Source organism: Geotrypetes seraphini, chromosome 8 (assembly GCF_902459505.1).
Source record: "Geotrypetes seraphini chromosome 8, aGeoSer1.1, whole genome shotgun sequence".
NCBI lineage: Eukaryota > Metazoa > Chordata > Amphibia > Gymnophiona > Dermophiidae > Geotrypetes > Geotrypetes seraphini.
In genome coordinates, this window is record NC_047091.1 from 111,726,840 (window position 1) to 111,748,458 (window position 21,619).

At 42.2% G+C, this 21,619-nt stretch overlaps 1 protein-coding gene across 6 annotated transcripts in view; it reads right to left on the reverse strand.

Annotated features, from left to right (window-relative positions):
• Positions 1-7,208: 7,208 nt before the first annotated feature.
• NFIC (nuclear factor I C) overlaps positions 7,209-21,619 on the reverse strand; it is a 264,281-nt gene continuing 249,870 nt past the window's right edge. For all 6 annotated transcript variants that reach the window (XM_033956988.1, XM_033956985.1, XM_033956987.1 and 3 more), the window contains one exon: positions 7,209-13,067. In XM_033956988.1, the coding sequence (XP_033812879.1) occupies positions 13,050-13,067 (18 nt within the window). In that variant the 3' untranslated portion in view covers positions 7,209-13,049. The remainder of the gene's footprint in view (positions 13,068-21,619) is intronic.

A 21,619-nucleotide genomic window follows, 5' to 3' on the forward strand; every position in this document is an offset into this window, starting at 1 on the left:
TTAATATTACATACAAAATTTAAGATAGCAATAGATCTTCATAGATGCCACTTGTACAGGCACTGCTGCTCAATGATGGTGCTGAAAAGGGTTGTCTGTTCTTAGGTTTGTCTGCTGAGTCCTGCATAGTCTCTTCCCGCCTTCCCACCCCAGTGAATCAGCACTAAACCGCCATCTTCCTATGAAAGATAGAAGGATTTTGCCATTTGGTGGTGGAGGGCATTTCATGCCTGGGATATCCAGATCATGAGCTAAAGCTCTGTAGCACTGTATCATAATCTATAGGTGTACATACACCTACATATGACATATGGCTCATAGAATCTAGATAGGGATTAGAACTTGAGACAGTGTAATGAATTTAGTACCCAGCAGACCAAGGTTTGTGGGCCAGTTAATTGCAGTTCGGCAAGAATCAGAAGTGCATGAAATGGGCAGAGAAGGTACAGCATGCCATAGGCCTGGCTGGATGCAACTTTCCAGTTTCTATACTTTATTTTGGGGATGAGGTGAGGGTAATTAGTGCTACATAGGGACTCCATACCAACTAGGACTATAGAAGAGGTCTAGCACTGAGCAGCTGATTGTCAGCAGAAGCTCTGAAAGAGCTTTCATGTACTCACAAAACACAACATGCACCTTTCCTATGCTTTGGGTCTGACATCTGCTGAGCTCCACTCCCCCCTCCCTTACCTCCCATGACCACACATGAAATCTGCACAGCTACACTGCCAGCTCCAAGCAATCTGAAAAGTATCATACCCTCTTCTCTACTCGCTCAGATCATCTGAAGGTATTTCCAGAGAGTACTCGGCAAGTTACTGAAACACACAGTTCCACTATATCTGATTCTCTTTGCTATGGCAGATGCTGGGATGCTCTTCTTAGTCATGAACAAGTCAATCACTAGTTAACAGTTTGGAAGAAGGGAGAGTATCAACCGCCTCATATGCTCCCCTCTCCCCAAACCTCCCTCCCCATGATTCAACATACTGGCAAAAAAAAAAAAAAAGTTGAAATGAAGGATACAATGGAATTTGCATATTCCCTTCTAAGACAACTGGTAGATTGCAAGGAACACACAGAACCCCTTTACTAAGGACAAAAAAAAAATCAGTATACACTATAGACCTAAATTAATATCCTGTGGTGGTCCCATCTTCACAACCATTTTATGGTGTGTGGCGATGACCCAGTGGGCCCTTGCTGTAGTTTTTCTGCAACTAGAAAAAGGGTGGTAATTGTGAAGCAGTGCAAAGTTTTCAGGGATTGAGTTGGGGGATGTTTTGGTCTCTTTGGTGGGAAGTGGCTCTAAGTCATTAGTTTCCATGCCAGCCTTGCACTAGAATTATCACGTGACATCTGGACATCACCCATACATACTTGTTTTCTTAGAGAAACTGATATTGCGAGCTCGTACATACAAAAGAAGGAAATCCATGGCAGTTTCAGCCTATCCAGATGTGAGAGATTTCGTTAACAACCCTAGTAGAAAGCTGGCATGAGAACCAATGGAAGTAAAAAAAACACAAAAATCAAGATCAAAATAATCCAGCAAAGTGCCAGTTTCCTTTAGATTACAAAGAATCCCTCTGCATTTAGCATAGGCCTTTTGGGCCTATGTTTTTGTGGCATTTTAAGTACCACCAACCTTGTGTGCACCTGTTGAAATTCTCAGAACCCATGTGGTATTATTAACCAGGATGGCCTTGGTCTTTGCTCTCTGTCCTCAAAAACCAACAAGTCAGTTTTTCAGGATACTCCTATTAAATATGCATGAGAGAGGATATGAAGACCAAGGCATTAAGGTGTTGTTATTGGTTTTTGCTTGTTTTAAACTTCATCTTGACCTTTAGTCATTTTAAGAAAAATCTTCCTCTAGCTCTCTTAACTCTCTGAGGAGTTTATGTAGAAAGTCAAGGTAACCTCTTCCCATCCAGTTAAAATTCCTGGAAACCAGGCCGTATGCCATTGTTTCACAGTGGTTTCTTAAAGCATTTGAAGATTTGTAGTTCTATGGAAAAACTGGACTATAGTTCTTTGCATGCTATGGACAGGAATCGGGACCTGATCTAAAGCTTACTGTGTTGTCATTACCAGCTATCAACATGAACTGGAAAACTATGAATAGTTGAACTTTTAAAGGGTATTTTAAGCATGAAAAATATGGAAGATGTGTTTCTTTTACATACACAAGAATTTCTCCTCTTGGCTGCTCCAAGTAGAGTGATTTGAAAGTCCTTAGAGCCACAAGTCATTAGCAATCTCCATCAAAAAGACATGCCAACAACCCTCTCCCCAAGTCCCCCTTTTTTTACTTGAAAAGAAAAAGGACAAATGAAATTGGTTGCCAAGATGGCATCATTTATTTCTTGCTTATGGTGTGCGTAAATTAATATTTTGTGCCAATTAAGAAATATCACACTTGCAAGGGTATCCCAAAGGGGGCCTTTCCAAAGCCATCGCCAACCCTCCCAGAGGCAGGTAACCAACCACAGCTCTTTAATCCTTCTCTACTTTTTTTATGCAAATTTTTTTTTTTTTTTTTTTTACATTTTTTAAAAAACAAACTAAGTCACCAGCGTTGCATTGTACTTGCAGAAACAATACTGTACATTGCATAAAACATAATTCTGGAGGGCGCTCTAAGGCCCATTTTCCACAATGCGCGTGCATTCACACACACACACTCACACGCAGAATCACTACCTGCATCATCTCTTCCCCCTCACGCACACACACTCACTCCAGCTTTGCCCCCATCATGCTTAAGCATGTAAAATTCAACAAGAGTTAAATGCCTTCCCTCTCTTACCCTAACCAAAAAAACCAAACATACCCCAAATGAACAAAAACATGTACAGGAAGTACTGTACTGATCAAACAAATCCGAAAAATCTCCCAAAAGTGTTTGCAAAAGACTCATAAAATCATCTCAGCAAATTTGAATATACTGTAAGTTGGTTCGCTCTAGTGTCAAAAAGTGTGTGTTGAGTTGTTCACACAGACAAGCCTCTTTCTTGGTCATGGTTATCCTAGTTGACTGAGGGATTTACTTCCTTTCCCCTTATGCAATAAATCCTATTTCAGTGCTTTTAAGAATGGTGGTTACTAGTGTACTAGAAACAGGAAACACTATCTCCACAACCGTGAAAGCAGAGAACAAACAACGAAGGTGACTAATCGGTGTTCAATTTGCTTTATTATATAATATGACTCGACATGACTACAGAGATAGCGATGAACACTTTTGACTACAGAATCAGATGTCTAAAGATTTCACCAAGAATCAGATGTCTAAAGATTTCACCAAGAAGATTATGAAACCAGTTTTTGATTCATCATCATAACTCAGACTCCTGAGGCAGGCCCTTCTCATGATCGTGTTGAGTGACATACAATAAAGGAAATTGAACACCGATTAGTCACCTTCGTTGTTTGTTCTCTGGCTACCAATGCACTACCAAATTTTGCAAGAGAGCTGAATTTTTGTTTGCCCTCCAGACGATATGCAACTGCCACTGTGATTTTTGGTTCAGAATAGTTTGATTTCCTATCTTTCTACATTTATGTGTTATGGTAGTCTTAAAGGTGGTTGACCCTGCCATATGGAACCTTCACAACTTTAACTCAGTGACCTGAGCTTCTAAGTACAGGAATATGCAAAAAAATCAAATCACCGTACTTTGTATAAATGGTAAAGAATTTAACAAGTTGGACTGAAACACCAGCTTCAAAAAGGGTGACACACTAGTGGGGGTACATATCCATATATGAGCATCTAATAGAATTACTTATGCATATATGAATACATATATAATAACAATATCATTGTAAATCATTCTAAATATTAGAACCACGAAATGGAACATTTTTGTGTTTCATCTGTACAAAATTATTGATGCCCTTCTTTAAAAACAGGGAAAACTCCTTACAATGCTACAAGAGCTCACAAAGTTCAAAAGCTGAAGCAGTCCGCATTCACAGGACTGAATATGGAGCAAAGAAGCACCTGTTTCCCCTCCAAGGGGACCATAGCGGTGGGAGCAGGAGGACGTACTCTCCTGTCCGTTCTCTTACACAGTGTTGTTGCTTTACCTCATCACCTCTGTTGCTAAATCTTTCTGGCTTCTTAGACTCAAAATATTTCTCCTCCCCAGTCTGTCACTTTATTCTCCCTCCTACCTTTCTTATCTTTTCTGACTTTCCCCTCCCCACCCCCATAAAGCAAAGATCCTTATTCAGCTTTAGCTAGAGGTCCTTTTCAGACCAAGGCCTAAAACCAAAATATGGCTACAATTCAAATGTTCAGTGGAGGAATACTGCAAATGCTGGGGAGGAATTCTCTGGCATTAGAAGAATATATTACAAATTTCATTCTACAGATTCAATAATTATTATTTTTCATTAAAGGGAAAGGAACCTAGCAGATTCCTGCTCTTGCTCTGGGTCATTGCTTACTGATTATCCCTAAGACATGAAAAATATATTGTTAAAAGACAGATCGTATTTACTATAGAGAAAGTTAATGTCTTTTTTGTTTCAAATAATAAACTGCAAACAGAATCAAATCGACATGATTTTCCGCTTCTCAGTTACACTTTGAGACCCCCCTCCTCCTCCATGGCTTGTCCACTCTTCTATCCAGGACCAAAAGATATCTTTCAGCTCAACCTAATGCAGAATCCTTAATGGGATGTAAAGTATCACTACATGATTGGTCTATAAAGCATGCATATCTAACCAACTCCTTACACCAAACAGAAACAAATTAAGAAAAATATAGACCCAAACCAGAATTCTGATTGGTTATAGATTATCTGCATGCCGACAAAACTGGTCCTACATGTGTGTGTGTGTGTATATATATATATATATATATATATATATTTATTTTTTACACTGTTTATATTAAAAATTCACTGGAAGACATATCTGAGGGGGAGATACTTATCGCTAAGGAATAGGAAAAGTTTCTTTTGAAAGGTCAAAATGACCAAAGGCAAATCAACAGCCACTATGTAAGAGAGCTATAATACATTGCCCGTAAACACTGGGGATAGGGACATGCAGGGAGTTCACACCCAAAGCAAAAAGTGCAAAAACTGGAGTGTTCAGTCACCTTGTGAATATAATTCATGAACAAAAATATCCATTTCTCCTCTTAATTCTGCACATTAGATTCACAGATGCATGTTATGAATGACCAGTTCATTTTGCACATTTAACTAATGTTCACCATAAATTTTGTAGTTTCCACAGTCCTCCTTTGCTCCACTGGGCTTCCACCGTCTGAAAGACAGATTTTGCATGTGATTGTGTGGGAAATGTTTTGGCAAATTTCAAGACCTCAAAAAGCAATTATCTGCCTGGTGAAAAATGTATTTTTCACACATCCTTAGGGGAAAAAGGGGAGTGAAGGGGTGCCCTGGAATCCAAAATGAAAGATCATTAAAAGCTGGCAAGATGAGAATAAAAAGACCTCCCTCCCATCCCACAAGACTGGAAAAGTGTCCTTTTCGTGGAAAGCCACAAATTTGCCTTTGTGGAGGAGAAACATAGAAACATGATGGCAGTTAAAGGCCAAATGGCCCATCAAGTTTGCCCGAGAGATCCCATGTGCCTATCCCAGGCCCTTTTGAATTCAGACACAGTCTCTGTCTCCACTACCTCTTCTGGGAGATTGTTCCATGCATCTACCATCCTTTCTGTAAAAAAGAATTTCCTTAGATTACTCTGGAGCCTATCACCGGAGTAATCTAAGGAAATACTTTTTTACAGGAATGGTGGTAGATGCATGGAGGGTTTCATAAACATTATGTACATTCAATATTAAAGTCTGAGGTCCTGGTGGATGGGATGCTATACTTAAAGGGTTTCTGCATTCATGATAGCCTTATAGGAAGCACTGTAGTTTGATTGCATTATTTTTACTCTACTGTGCATGTCACTATTCACTGAAAAAAACGGGCGTAGAAAAATTATTCTCATGTAGTCACACAAACATGAATATTGTGGGTTTTCTTTTATATATATATAGTACAGCAGTGGTTCCCAACCCTGTCCTGGAGGACCATCAGCCAGTCAGGTTTTCAGGATAGCCTTAATGAATATGCATGAGAGAGATTTGCATGTAATGGAGTGACAGGTATGCAGATCTGTTCCATGCATATTCATTAAGGCTATCCTGAAAACCTGACTGGCTGGGAACCAGTGTACTACAGATCTATTTTGCAGCACGAAAAAATGGTCTGGATTTTCAGGAATTTTTAAAAATTGATCATGAAACTCAACATTGGGTTTTATGTGGGAGAAGGAGCTAAGATTACTGATCCAATGAATTGCCAGAGCTACCTCATCAACCCTGGAATTTATATTGATCATCTCATATCAGGTCACTGGCAAACTACAGTCCTGGTTTTGTAATTTGTTGAAAACCTTTGCATAATTCTAAATTGTATGTAGAGAAAACACACACACACACACATACACGTATAACCAGAATTGCCTCAGCTGTTGTTACCTAATCATTATACCTCTCCATCCCGTCATACACCCAGGGCTGGCTCAAGGGACTGTAGCATCCTGAGCCAGGTTTTGCATTGGCTCTCCCCCTCCCGGACCAGGTGAAATACTGGCTTAAGGCACTGATAAAAGATGCCAAAATCCTAGTCCAGCATGTGATTTTGATGCCTTGGGCCAGGGCCTCACCTAGCCCATAGATTGAACCGGTCCTGCATACACCCCTCCAAGATGAAAATCACCTTCAAAAGGCTAGTCTAACATCTCATATAAAGGTCAACATCCTAAGCCTGCAGTCAGCTGGGAAGGGGGCATTTTTTTTATCAAAATCAGCCAGCATTGTTGATTCCATTTGCATAAGAGGAATGAAGATTCTGGGTCAGTGACATATCGTCACCTTTTCTAGTGCTAAAAGGTCTGCTAAAATTGTTTCCAAGTACAAAACTGTTCTTTTGAAATAGGGGCCACATGACCAAAGCATTGGTTAGAAATACAGGAAATTCCAATCCAATGTTACAAACCAGATGGAACAAAAACAAGCCCTTAGCATTAATAAGTGTCTTTATGAATGGCATAAGTATCCTTCCCCCCCCTTTTTTTTAAATAGAAGTCAGTTCATGCAGTTATTTCTGTGCAGTGATTATTAAAGTTAATATTTACTTTCAGAACGCAAGGCACATTATGTGGTATAAAATTTCGTGCAAATTAGGAAGATGATATTTTAAGGGGTTTTTTTTTTTTTTAATCATTTTTTTTCTTTTTTCCCTTTATTTTAGTAGTAGGATGGTGTGTGAATTGGGGATCTTAGAAAAAAAGGTATGCCAGTAATACAGTCAGCCATGCACAGATCAGCCAGTGGCTGATTGGTTCAGCTGGGGTCACATAAATTCCGGTTCAAAGCACCATGCAATTTTCTTTTATTGTCGGTTTTGGCTGTAGTATTTTTCTGTTTATGATTTGCTCTGTCAGCTCCCTGAATGAGTTTGCTTGGATGTACAGGTCCCCCGAGCAAGTAACTGGTGAATGGTGAGAGATGGCCACTGGGAGAATCAGCAGCAGCAGCAACAACTCCAGAAGAAATGCAGAGGCAGTTCCAAGTGGATTTTGTAACATCCATCAGCAGCCTTAAAAGTCTTCTCACAAATCTCAACTGCTTGATTAGTATAACACACCAAAATTAGGTTTCTTGACCTCCAAGTGCCAGTTTCTGAAGACCAGAAGACGAAGGAGGTGGGAAGAAGGGGAGAGGCGGTCTCAGGAAAAATCAAGGTGCTATGGATCGGTGATATAACTTGAAAAGCGTCACCTAGGTTAGAGGTATCTCGCAGATTTGTGAGCCCAGTCCATTAATATTGAGTTTAGGAATCATTTTAAGCATTTCTGGAAAAAAAACAAAAGAAAGCATACCAAAGGATTTTCAGTTGCAATAATAATCAGCTAGGAGACAGGGTTTTTGCTAGTTGTAACCTAATTTGGATTTAAGGAGTAAGAATAACAAAAAAGGACCACTCCGTGCAGGGACAAATAATTCCCTTCTACTTGCCTGCAATCCATCCCCCACCCTTCTATAGAGTTTATGCTTAAAAGAGGAGAACAGGGAGAGGAAAAAAGGAGACACATGGAATGGTGGATGAAAGCTGAACCCTTCCCCCCTCAAAAACCACCGTTTTGAAGTTCACTAGGATAAATTCGCTTTTGCCTCCTGGAAGGAAACAAGATGCTCTTGCCTTGGATTCAGTAAGACCAGGAAAGTGATACCAGCCACTGGGAAGAATCCAGTGAAAACTGGTCTAGAATCCTTCTCCTGATGAGGAGTTACTATAAGGCATCCAAGAAACCTTAAAACCTGACATCTTATTTTCCTGTTCTTTCTGTGTAAACCCCCCTCAATTCTTCTGTTAGTGGCATATCTCCACTACCCATGCTAAGAGATGATGGGTTCTATCTGGGTCAAATAGCGGAGTTAGTCAGCTCTGCACAGACAGCAGCAAATCCAAAAGCAGAAGCAGAGTGTGCCTGGTCTTCAAACGAACCACACTTTAATAGCAACCAATGGTAAAGCACATACAGAAAATCATCCGGCACATCGTTTGACTCTATCTGGGTGACATCTGAACTTCAGGATGGGATTTTTCTTTTTGTTTCTCTCTTCTCCTTGGTTTCCATGACAGAAGTACAGGTATAAACTCAATAGTCTGACAAGTTGAAACAACAGAAAAAAAGATCCCTGGGATGAGGGCCGAAGAAATGAAGTAAGTCACCCCCAATGTCAGTTTACAGGCTGAATTCTTCAAAGGAGACAGGTCAGAGAGAAAATGAAAAATTTGGTTTAGTTGGCTTGGTGAGTCCTCTCAGCATTTACTGTTTCTGATTTATGACAGCTGAAATGCTCCAGAAACTTCTGGCTTCAAGAAGGACCAAAGAATGAGATATAATGAACTGGCTTATGCAGTATCTTTACAGCACCACTTCTGCTGAAGTGATACAAGCCAGTGATGGTCTTTGCTGTGGTATAGATTATCACTATATATGAACGTATAAATTACAGCTATTTGGAACCTTGAGTTCAAATGTTGTTGCTTCCTTCTTCTCACATGTCCACCAGACAGATCTCAATATGAGGGTCCAGTAGAACAAGAAGATGACAAGGCCACTTCTGGGTGTGTGTGTACTGGGGGTGAAACTGCCAAATCCTTGACAGCATCCAAGAGGAAACAAAGAATCTGTACACACCGTTACTGCCCTGACATCTCCTGGCACACTCCTGACCACTGACCACTGCCCCACTGCCAGAGGATTTTTGGTCTGTGCCTGTGAGCAGATAACTTCTAGAGATGCAGAGACCTCTGAAAGCGCAGAGTACAAAATGCAGGCACTTAAATCCATGAAGAATGAGCTATTTTAAGCGAGGCACAATTTATAAAGGGCACATGGGATTAAGATACATGGATACAGGTGATCTAGGGTCCTAGAGAAGGAACTACACAGTGAATCCAAAATTGTATAGTGCTACTATTTGGGTTTCTGGATTGGCCACTATGGACAAAGAATACTGTGCTAGAAGGACCACTGGTTTGACCCAGTATGGCTATTCTTAAGTTCTTTTGATGTACATTTGTGACTGAGCACAATCCTTTCAGGCTGTCTTTCAAAACACAAGTAGATTCACTGTCTGTTTCTGCTCTATCAATGTGGAGCACTGTGACTGGGGGAAGGGTGGGGAGAACAAGCATCGTGAAAAAGATCAAAGCTACTTCCAGAAGCCTCATCATCCTGCCTTGAACCCAACATGCCACTACATCGCTATGGTCTGTCCCAATTTTTAAGCGCCGAAGCAAGGCATTTGGATAAGTCAATCTGGCATCTCCTTTTAAGGAAAACCAGGACTGGGCCAAGCCACTGCTCCACAATTTCTACAGTGACCTCAAACATTTGAAATGTACTAGAACTTCCAACAATCTTAAAAGACAACAGAAATGGAGTGAGGGAGGGATATAGGAGATGGGGATGCAAGGGGAGAGGGGGGAGAGGTTTACCTTTGGAACCTTCCTTTCTTAACTTATCCACACTCCTTCCGTTTCCCTGTATATTCTGGACCTCCATCCCCCTCCTTTTCTCTCTTAGAAGGCTACATCTACTTAGATGCACTGTGAGATTATAGTCACATCTTTTGAGCGACTCTAGCCCAACTCCTTGTAATCCAAGGGTGTAGTCAGGATTTATTTTTGACTAGTGGGTTCCCCAAATAGTCTATGTACAATGCACAGACTCAGAAAGGACAAGCCACTCAGCAACAGATTTTCGAAGCAGGCCTAAGGCCTTGTCCGAGTAAGACCACACAAAGGGGCCTGAAATACCTTTAAAAAATGATTGTTTCTGTGCAAATCTATATTAACACTTCAATGCGGTGAGCATGCAAGATTTGTTCAGGTGGCCAAGTGCATTCCTGACTGGTATAGTCCAAGTTCATGCCTGGCCTCTAAAATTTCTGATTGACTTAGCAACTCCTTTCTTTAAAAAGGAAAAAAAAAAATGAAACCTTGTTTCTTAAAAATGACACACTTGACTCTTCTCTTTCCCACTGGGTTTTTTTTTTCTTAAAGTGCATGTTCCTACAAAAATATGCAATATTACGGACGCTGTCCCTAGCCTCAGCGCCTCTGTGTACAGGCACATAGACTGCTCGCCACATGTACGAGCTTAACCTCTCTTTCCCTCCACTGAAACCTGGGAATGATCTGACCTGATATAAATGAGACTTCAGGCTTCATCCCAGGCTTATATCATATTCTGAAAAAAACAAGAGACGGAGAAAGTGCACTAAGTTCAAGGAAAAATGGAATTCAATCCAAACACATTCCCCTCCACCACTATACTTGATCATCTGCGTAGATTCTGTCCACCAGCCCAGAACCACCACTAACACGTATCAAAAGATTTTGAGGCTCTCGTGCCTTTAAAAAAATGAATAAAAATAAAAAGCCACAATTTAAAAAAAAAGTCGGTACCTGCATCATGTTTGAGACATTGAATGTAGACTCCTGGACTAAGTTCGTAGGAATTATAGACGGAACTTGGGGCAGGGAGTCAGAATAAAAGAAATACAATCACCAAAGTTCCTGTTTTCTGTTTAGCTTTAAATGGTTCACCGTTCTTTAGAACAGCTATCTAGTGCTACATTAGATATAGTCACACTTTTTTTTTTTTTTTTGCTACATTTAAGTGATTATTTTCCTCTGTACCAATTTGGCATATGGGATTTAGAAAACAAAATGAATATAATAGAAAAGAGATGCTCTAATTGGTTTCTGCCAATTCTCCAAAGTGTACATGACCGAGCACATCTGGCAGACTAATAAAGAGCCACATCACATGATCACAGGAGCCTGCGTGGACTTAGGCTTTCAAACTATCTTTTCTTTTTTCGGTTTGAATTCCAAAACTCCTTGACACTTTACACCTGAAGCTTGGAGCACTGAGTTACAAACAACTTTCATTGTCTGTCTCTCTCCACACAGGCTCTTAAAAAAACCTGGGATCCCTCTCCCTCCCCACCAATGCTGTAATCTCAGCATCTGCTCCTGTGGATAAAGGCCCTGCATAGGCCTTCCCAAGAGCAGAGAGAGGGACTAAATAGCTGTTTTGTGTGAAGAAAATATGAGGTGAGGGCTAGGTGTGCTGTGGCCTCAGCAGGAGGACTTTATAAATGTGTGGGATATTATAACCAACCTTGAATAGAAAGCTGGGTTTCATCACAGTCCCCCAGTACCACACTGCTTTGCCATAGAAAGGGGACTGTTAAAAGATTTATCAGCTTCATTCTTTCTGATATTAACCTATCCCTTGCCATTTTCTGCATGCTTCAGATGCCAGGTGAGGTATCCACAGATTGCAAGAGCTAATATTCCTCCTTTTTGATTAATTATTTTACAATTTCTTTCTCCTGAGGCGCTGCAGCAAATCACCTTAAACTATGCCAACTCTAAAAGTCATAAGAGAATTTGTAACGGGGATAAGGGGGTTAGTATTCAGTATTTTTGTTTTTAACTATCATCCTACTGCATCATATTTATAGATCTATGAGAATGCAGGAATCAGAATGCATTAGAATGAATGATAAAACAAAATACAAATCTCTCCTTCAAAATTCCACCAAGATCCCTAACTCTCGTGCATCTGAATGGTGTCAGTTCTCACTTCCTAACACACAAACCAAGACTGTACATGCAGGTAATATTTAAAAAATACACATATATGATTTTTTTTTTAAAAAATGCATCCGATCATGAAGTGAAGGCCTGTTACACATCTTGTTTCATGCTGGGAGATGAAGACGTGCCTCCTCCCATCCCCACTTTAAATGCTCCCATATCTGTCCCTGCACTTAGATGGGGAAGGGGAGAGGATAGGACTGAAGGGGTCCATAGTAGCCACAAATGAATATTGATTTAAATGAAGGCTGGTGTAAATTTGTTCCTTACACTCATAAGAAGCCAAAAAAAAAAAAAAAAAATTAAAGAGGATTTTTGCATATACAACCCTTGGAGAATCCGCAGGAGAGCTCCGGCGGCTGGAAGAAATCACTGCAACAAGTTGCATTAAGTCTCCGGCTAAGGCGGTGAGAGAAAGCCATAGTGTTTCCAGCAATAATTTTTTTTTTTTTTTTTTTTTTTGCCTTTCCACCTTGCTTCGCTGTGATTCATTTATATTTTCTCTTTAGCGAAGAAGAAGAAAAATAAGTGTGTTCGACCTCGCCTCTGGATCTTCTCTCTTCCCATCCACAGAGCTGCTGCAGGATAGAGCTGCAAGATAAGTTTGCCACTGGATGGTTTGTAGTCTGTCTCACCTGCAGTCTTTTGCCCCCACGGCTGCCTGTTTGTTGCTGTGGTGGTGGTGGTGGTGGTTTGTTTCCTCTTTATGAATTTTATCTTTTTCCTCTCTGGCGGGACTGCTGTCCCGGAACACAAGAGAAGGGAGACTTGGAAAGAGAGGGGGTGCCGGGGGGTGGATGGTTGGGGAGCCGTCGGTTAACCCAGGTACCAGGACTGCAGAAAACAAGAGAGAAAACAAACATAAAGTTATTCTGAGTCCCTGTGCAGAGAAAAGAAACATTTTAACTAATGAAGTGAGTGCAAAGAACTTGTTTAACACACTAACTAGGACTTTTCTGTGATGTAATAAAGGAACTAGGAATTTCAAATTTGCTCATTCGTAAGTCCTTTATTACATCATAGTAGAGTTGTGGTTTTTATATTCGAACCTGTTCTCCTTTAGATGAGACTCATTTTCAGATAGAAAAAAAGGAGAAAAAAGGGGCAAATTTTGAAACTGTATATATCAAGACAAAGATTGTATGTATTTTTTTTTCTCCACGAGCTATGTACCATTTTTTTTGAAACATCCTGAGGAAAAGAAGGTTGCATGGTGGTCCTTGATTCTGTGAATCAATTCTGCTGATAAAAGTCCAGATGAAGATTTGAAAATGCAATCTATGTCTGTAGTTTTCCTCTCTCTTGTCTCCCCCCCTCCACCTTTAGTACATTTTTTCCATCACATATCAGGATCGAGTGGCAGACCTCTCTCATTTACACCCTGAATCTCTTCCCTACTCCCCTTGGTCTGGCATCTCTCTCTCCCTCTTTATGGTAAGTACCCCCCTTTCTGGCCTAGGTTTCCTTCTTACCCCTTTTCCTCTCTACTTACGGGTCCAGCATCCATTTCCCCTCCTCTCACCCTCCCCCCCACTTGCAGTCCAGGATCCATGTCCCCTCCTTCCCCACCCTCCTGCTTGCAGTCCAGGATCCTTGTTCCTTCCTTCCCCTCCCCAAATTGTGGTCTAGCATCCATTTCCCTGTCCCCTCTTCCTCCCCCATGCAGGTCTGGCCTCTCTCCCTCTGGACTAACCCCTCCCCCCCCACTGTGAGATTAGACATACCTGCGGGCTTCCCAAGGAAGCAGCAGTAGCGGCAGCCAGCGAGCAGCAAAGGCAGTGCTGTGAATGGGCTGCTTGCAGCCGGCCCCACCAGGGCCTTTCTTCTGCCACATCACTTCCTGTAGTTGGATGATGCAGCAAAGAAAAGGCCTTGACAGGTCCGACCTCAAACAGCTTGTTCACAGCGCTGCCTCTGCTAGCCAGCCAGCTGCTGCCACTGCTGCTATCTTGGGAAGCCCACAGGAATGTCTGATCGCATGGGGGGGAGGGGGGGGTTGATCAGAGGAAGAGAGGCCAGACCCACGTGGAGGAGAAGGAGGGGACATGCTGTGCAGAATTCTGAGCAGATGGGGAATTCTGTGCAAATTCTGCACTACGCAGTTGTGCAGAATTCTGTCAGGAGTAAAATATGCAGCAAAGTCATTTTCAAACGAGTATCACATCAATCTTTGAACACACGCCAAACCAAGACGTAAGCCCCAGAAGTGGACAACAGTCTAGCACCCAAAAAGGGTGGAAATCACTCTGGAGGAGTAACCTTTTCTGGTCAAACATGTCCACTCATGAGACAAAAGGGAGACAGTCTGAACATTTGAATGGATCCCTGTGTCAAGAGAGAGGATGAAAGAGGAAGTTGGAGTGGCTCTGTTGCACGGAGCTGAACAAGATTCCCGTACCACAGGTGCTGAGGCCAATCTAGAGCCACTAGAACCACCTGCCTTGGGTGATGAGCGATGTGCTGATGAACCCTGTCGATGAAAGGCCATGGGGGAAACATATACAGGAGCCTTTTTGCCAGCCAAGGTTCAACCAGCACATCTAGACAATCTCTATGCCGACTGAAGAACCGCTAAGCCTTGGTGTTGCAAAAAGTGGCCATCAGATTCATGATCGAGTGTTCCAACATTTGAACAATCAGGTCAAAGGCCTCATGTCCCAGATTCTACTCGCCTGGGTCTAATACATGATGACTGAGATGTATGTTTTCTACACCAGCAATATGGAAAACCATAAGGTCCTGAAGGTGAGCTTCTGCCCATTCCAACAAAACCACTGCCTTCTGAGCCACCAGCCAACTCTTGGTTTCTCCCTGATGATGCACATACTCCACTGCTGTCTCCAACTGATTGATGGACCAACAAGCTTCCTGAACTGGCCCAACCCAAATACTGGGCCCCCTAGCCAACCAGACTGGAATCTGTCACCACTTGACTGAAGCCATCACTGCAAACTGTGATGAACCAGATCTCAAAGAGGAAAGCAGGAGTCTAGAGAGTGAGATTGTGGAGACCAATGGTTGAGAAGTGCTGACTGCAGAGGCCACATTTGAACCCAGGCCCACTGCACTACCTCCAGCAATGCTGCTTTGGATCCTAACACTTGAAGATAATCCAGCACCCAAGGAAGATGGGACCATAAGAGAGACTAAATCTGTCTCTGAAGCTTTTGAATGCATCCCTCCAAGAGAAACACCATCCTTAACTTTGTGTTGAACTGTACCCCTAGCTACTCCAGGCACTGGGAGGGAACCAGATAAATTTTGTCTAAGCTGACCAACCAGATCAAGGACTATAATTGCTGAACCACTCACTCCGTGACCACTAGAATCTTCTCCAAAGATTTTGCATGAATCAACCAGTCATCCAGGTACAGATGGACCAAAATCTCCTCCTGATACAACGCTGCCACTACCACCACCATGACCTATGAGAAGGTGTGAGGAGCTATAGATAGACCAAAAGCAAGTGCACAGAACTGATAGTGACTTCCCAAAATCACAAAGTGAAGGAATCTCTGATGTTCCTCCTGGATTGGAATGTGAAGGTATGCTTCTGTAAGATCCAGAGAAATGAGGAACTCTCCTGGTTGTACTGCTAGAATCACTGAACACAAGGTCTCTATCTGAAAAGAGAGAACTCGAAGACACCAATTTACTCCCTTGAGTGTAATATAGGATGAAAGGACCCCCTCCTTTCTACGGACCACAAAATAGATGGAATAATGACCTGCGCTTTGAGATAAGCAGCCTCTTAAATGTTTGCTGACATGCTGCTTGCTTCCAGGGGGCACAGCAAAGAGACTCCAGAAAGGCATCCATCGGAGGCTGAATGAATTCCAAAGCATATCCCTCATGAACTACCTCCATAACCCACTGGTCTGAAGTTAACTAAGCCCACTCCCAATAAAACTCTCAAAGTCTTGCGCCAACTGGAAATGGGGGTGGGGGGTGAATACTTTTTTATGAGGGAAAGGCTGCAGAGAGGATGGCCCTAGAATCATGTCTACCCCGATGACTCCCAGAAAGGACCGAATACTCTAAAAATACTGACCCCTAGGAGCTCCTCTACCTGGCTTGTAGCACCGAGCCTTACTAAGGCGTCTCTAGGTCATAGTACCTCCACCAGCTAGACAGGGTGTATCCTCTGGTAACCTAGGCACCTTAGAGTCACCCAAGCTCTTCACCACCTTATCCAACTTCTCACCAAAAGAAAGAAGCCCTTAAAAGGAAAACAACTGAGCTTAGACTTGGAAGCTGCATCGACAGACCAACCTTGGAGCTACAACGATCGTCTAGCCACGAAACCAAGCCCCATGCTTTAGCTGAAGTGTGAAACAGTATTTCCCTCTAACTTCATCGAGTGTCCCCTAGTCTTTGTAATTTTTGACGGAGTGAATAAACGATCCACTTGCACCCGTTCTACTCCACTCAGGATTTTGTAGACTTCAATCATATCTCCCCTCAGCCGTTTCTTTTCCAAGCTAAAGAGCCCTAACCATTTTAGTCTTTCCTCATTTGAGAGGAATTAACAATGATATACCAGAGTGCTGAATTCTTGATCTCCCCCCCCCCTTTATTTTGGTTGTTTTTTTTATAAGCAAAGCCAAATAAAATGGGAAAACATTTACATCCTGAACTGAGCAGGAAAACCTGAGGGCTCTGCCTTGCTGTGTCTGCAGTGCAGTTGAGGTTAACTCTCCTGGGACCCGGGGATCAGATCAGGTCTCTGCTCTCCGCCAGCAGATGGCTTCTAATTTTCTGGTTTCCTATATGATCACTAGCTAGCTCCAGTGGCAGCACTGGTGTGGGGACCAGGCTGGGTGCTCCCAGCCCAGAGGCAGTTCTGTATGGCACAGGGGAGGGCTCTGGTGTGGTCGAAGGACTGTTATTTTGCTGAAGCTTCAAAGGCCTGAAGGAGATGTTTACAAGCCGCGCATCCTTCCCTATTAGCACCTCCCCCCCCCTTCCCTCCCTGGGCTGGCAGGAGCAGCTTGTCTGCTGAAGAGATAAAAGTCAAGAGAAATGAAAAGTTAAAAAACCCAGATAAAAGAGTGTTTTTTTAAAAAAAGCCCCCCCAAAAAAGATGTGAAGTAAGACAGAAAGGAAAAATTATAATAAAAAAAGACAGAAGAGAATAAAGGAAGGCAAACCAAGAAAAGTTTTCCAAATGATCTAAAAAGTCTGTGCTGCCAGGTTAAGTAGTACCAAGTAGGACAATCTCTAGACAAAATGGCATATTTAGAAAGGGTTGCTTTCAGTGTCCACTCTCTTTTGGGCTTGAATGCTTAAAGTCTCACAAACGGACCAAACAGGGCAGTGTAGTGCCCCCCTCGGCTAGTAACCATTGCAGATTCCCTGCTATTCCACCTCTATGGCTGCCCTGGTTCCAGAGGGGAGACTGTAGGCTGACAACCCCATCCAGGTATATATTTGTACCTAATGCAGTGATGGCCTTAATGGGTACCATCAGCGAATATAAATATCCACATGGTGTTGGGATGGAAGTTCTAATTAAGGATGGAGAGAAACATCTCCCTCCTATACTATGATAACCAGGCAGATCTGTAAAATGATTGACTGGTGAGAGTTTAATGGTACTGTACCAGTTTTTAAAATGCCAGCTGTGGGGTGGAAGAAAGGCCACTTCATTCTTGTCCCATTTGTATCTGGCCATCATTAGATAGAGAATAATATTGAAGTGCCCACTGGAAGGGATCCAGACAATTTGTAGGAATTTAGTTAGTTAATTATTTAAAAAATGTATCCATAGTCTAAACCAAAGCAGTTTACAAAAAACAAAATACAATTGGTAGGAAGACAATTTGTAGGATACGACAATTGGTAGGAAAATTCTACCAAATGTCTTCCTATCATTTGTTGCCCTACCTATTTTAGGTATCTCTTCATGCCGCCCCTTCTATTCCTTCTTTTCTCGTGCTTCCCCTGTACTTTCCTTCTTTTAGCTTTTTATTCTGGTGGGGGGCAGGGAAGAGATAACGGCTAGAGTGAAGGATTAGAATGAAGGATTGCAGATGTGGGGTTAAGATAGAGTGGGGTAAGAAGGGCTTGAACATACGGTACTACCTCACTTATATATATCTGGACAAGAAGAACCAAAGCAAAATAAAAAAGCACAACTTTATTTATTGCTTACTTTTCTTTTACACTTTGAAATAATTTTTTTTTTATAGTATTTTAGAACCCACCCCTTTTGTTTTTGCCTTCTTTGTATCTTCCTATTACATTATATAATGTATTTCTTGCCTCTTACCTATTGTGTCAGTCTGTTTGTCTGTCTGAGTGAGGTGATGAAATCTGCAGACGATACTAAGTTATTCAGAGTAGTGAAGACACAGAAGGATTGCAAAGATCTGCAACGCGACATAAACACGCTTGAGAAATGGGCTGCAACATGGCAAATGAGGTTCAATGTGGACAAGTGTAAGGTGATGCATGTCGGTAACAAAAATCTTAACACGAAATAAGGATGTACGGGGCGGTACTTGGAGAGACCCCCCCCCCCAGGAAAGAGACTTGGGAATAATGGTCGACAAGTCGATGAAGCTGTCCACGCAATGCATGGCGGCGGCGAAAAGGGCGAACAGAATGCTAGGAATGATTAAAGAAAGGGATCACGAACAGATTGGAGAAGGTTATCATGCCGCTGTACCGGGCCATGGTACGCCCTTACCTGGAATACTGCATCCAGCACTGGTCGCCGTACCTGAAGAAGGACATGGTACTACTCGAAAGGGTCCAGAGAAGAGCGACTAAAATGGTTAAGGGGCTGGAGGAGTTGCCGTACAGCGAGAGATTAGAGAAACTGGGCCTCTTCTCCCTTGAAAAGAGGAGACATGATCGAAACATTCAAGATACTGAAGGGAATAGACTTAGTAGATAAAGACAGGTTGTTTACCCTATCCAAGGAAGGGAGAACGAGAGGGCACTCTCTAAAGTTGAAATGGGGATAGATTCCGTACAAACGTAAGGAAGTTCTTCTTCACCCTGAGAGTGGTGGAAAACTGGAACGCCCTTCCGGAGGCTGTTATAGGGGAAAACACCCTCCAGGGGTTCAAGACAAAGTTAGACAAGTTCCTGCTGAACCGGAATGTACGCAGGTAAGGCTGGTCTCAGTTAGGACACTGGTCTTTGACCTAGGGGCCGCCGCGGGAGCCAACTGCTGGGCACGATGGACCACCGGTCTGACCCAGCAGTGGCAATTCTTATGTTCTTGTGAGCTTACTGTTTACAGTGAATTGTATATGTCTATAAAAACCTAATTTTTTAACTGTACATTGCCTTGAAACTTTGTTTAGGCGGTATAAAAAATTCTTAAATAAACTTGGAAACTTATGTTCCTGCCAGATCTCTTCGCTCTTCCCAACAATAACTGTTAATCGATCCTTCTTATAAAAAGATCTGTCTTGATACCACTCATACCAGTGCCTTTTCCTCCCACTTTATAGAACTCATTGTCATAGTACACTAGACTCAAATCTTCTCTGATTCAGTTCAAGGCTCACCTCAAAACTTACTCCCCCCCCCCTTACAAAGCCATGCTAACGGCTGCCATGCAGCAAAAGCCCAAAGCCCTTTAAATTTCTGTGGGCTTTGGTGCAGTTACCGCAGTGGCCCATGATATCAGGCTTTGTAAAAGAAGTTGTTAGTTTTTTTTTGAGGCTGCCTTTGGACAAGTTAAGCACTGGGTTTATTTTATTTTTTCCTTCTTCACTGCAGAGGACTAATTTTTCCCACATCTTTTTGTTTTTGTAAATCAATTTTAAAATTTGTTTCAATTAATAATATATGTTGTTGTGTATGTTTCGTATTTCCTTGATATTAATTTTACAATTTATATCTGGCTAGAATATTTTTATAAGCTATTTTATAATTCTTATGTATACATCTTGTCATTTGTTGTTATTGTATGTTTTTTTCTTCTTAATTAAATTTTTGTAACTGCTGTAATTTTTAGTAGAATGTGTGATACATCAAATATACTTGAATCTTGATCCTTTGTCAGTCACACCCTGGCACTCCAGCACTTCTAATGAAGGCAGGTTGCAACCTTGTTACTGAGAGACTGGTACAGGATGGCAAAATTTGGAGGGAGCAAGGCTACCAATTTATTTATAAAGATCTAATCTACCTTCCTAACTATGGAAGTAGCCAGCAGGCTAATACCCAAACTAGGTTTTACTGGTACTCTTTCTGCTTCCAGTTGAAGCTGTCTGTGAATATAAAAGCAAGCCCAAGCCAAAACCCAATAAATAAAACCTCTAAATCCTCTTTTCTAGATATTGCAATTACATCCTGGAGCAGAAACAGGGGTGATGGAAACCTTGCATGCGAGCCTCTGCCTCCCTAATCTGGAAGACAGACATGGAAGGGCTCACTCCAGCCATGATCTTTAAAAGAAAACAAATACAAACAACTCAGTTTTGTCTTTCTTCTCTTTGGAGACTGAGAGAGAAACACAGGAGCTGCAACTTGCTGAAAGCTGATTAGCTGTAAATCAATACAGGCGGGACTGGGCCGCTGCTCCATTGTTCTCTTCTCACTGAGCCCCAAGTTCAAGCTGCGATGACATCATGTCTGGTTTCCGCTGGCAACCAGACAGCTCAGGCATGACCCTCCCACTGTAAGCCGACCCACTCCTCCCTCTCAGCCATTTCACAGTCCCTCTTCTCCTGACCCCCTCCTCAGCCGAAGCACTGCAGCAAAGGCCTTCAGTTAGTCAGAGCTTAGTCCTACTCTGCTGTGCAGATCGAGGTGTGGCTCTCGGGGTGTAATGGCTAGAGCCCTAAAATTCCTGCTAGGGATGCGAGTTCAAATCCAGACCCAACCTCTTCCTCTACAGGACATAAGATGAATTAGAGCCACTCTCTTTTTTTCAGTTCACACAACTGCAATTAAGCAGCAATGAATAAGAAAGAGCTCTTCCAACACCTTTGGATAACTGTTCAGGCCAGATGCTAGAAAGCTGCTGCCGGGACATTTGCCCTAGAGGTGGCTACATTAATGTTTCTGTCATGCTATATTGGGAGCCATTTGGATGCAAATGAAAATATATAGAAGCTCAAATTGGGATGATCAATGGGACAGAAGCAGTGTAGTGAAGTGATGAAATATAATAATTTCTTTTGGGTGAGGGATTTTGCAGAGACGCACACACAATCTATACGTTCCAGAATTTTCCCCTATAATCAGTACATTCACAATGTGCTAAACATAGGTGACAGCAGCACATATATGTACTGAACATACTGCAAGGCTGGGGGGGGGGTCTCAGCACCTGGAAAGGAAGAGAAGGGGGCAGGACATCCTGCCTCTTACTATTTAAAACTCAAACTCGGAAGAGCAGCTGTAACAGCACAGCAATATCT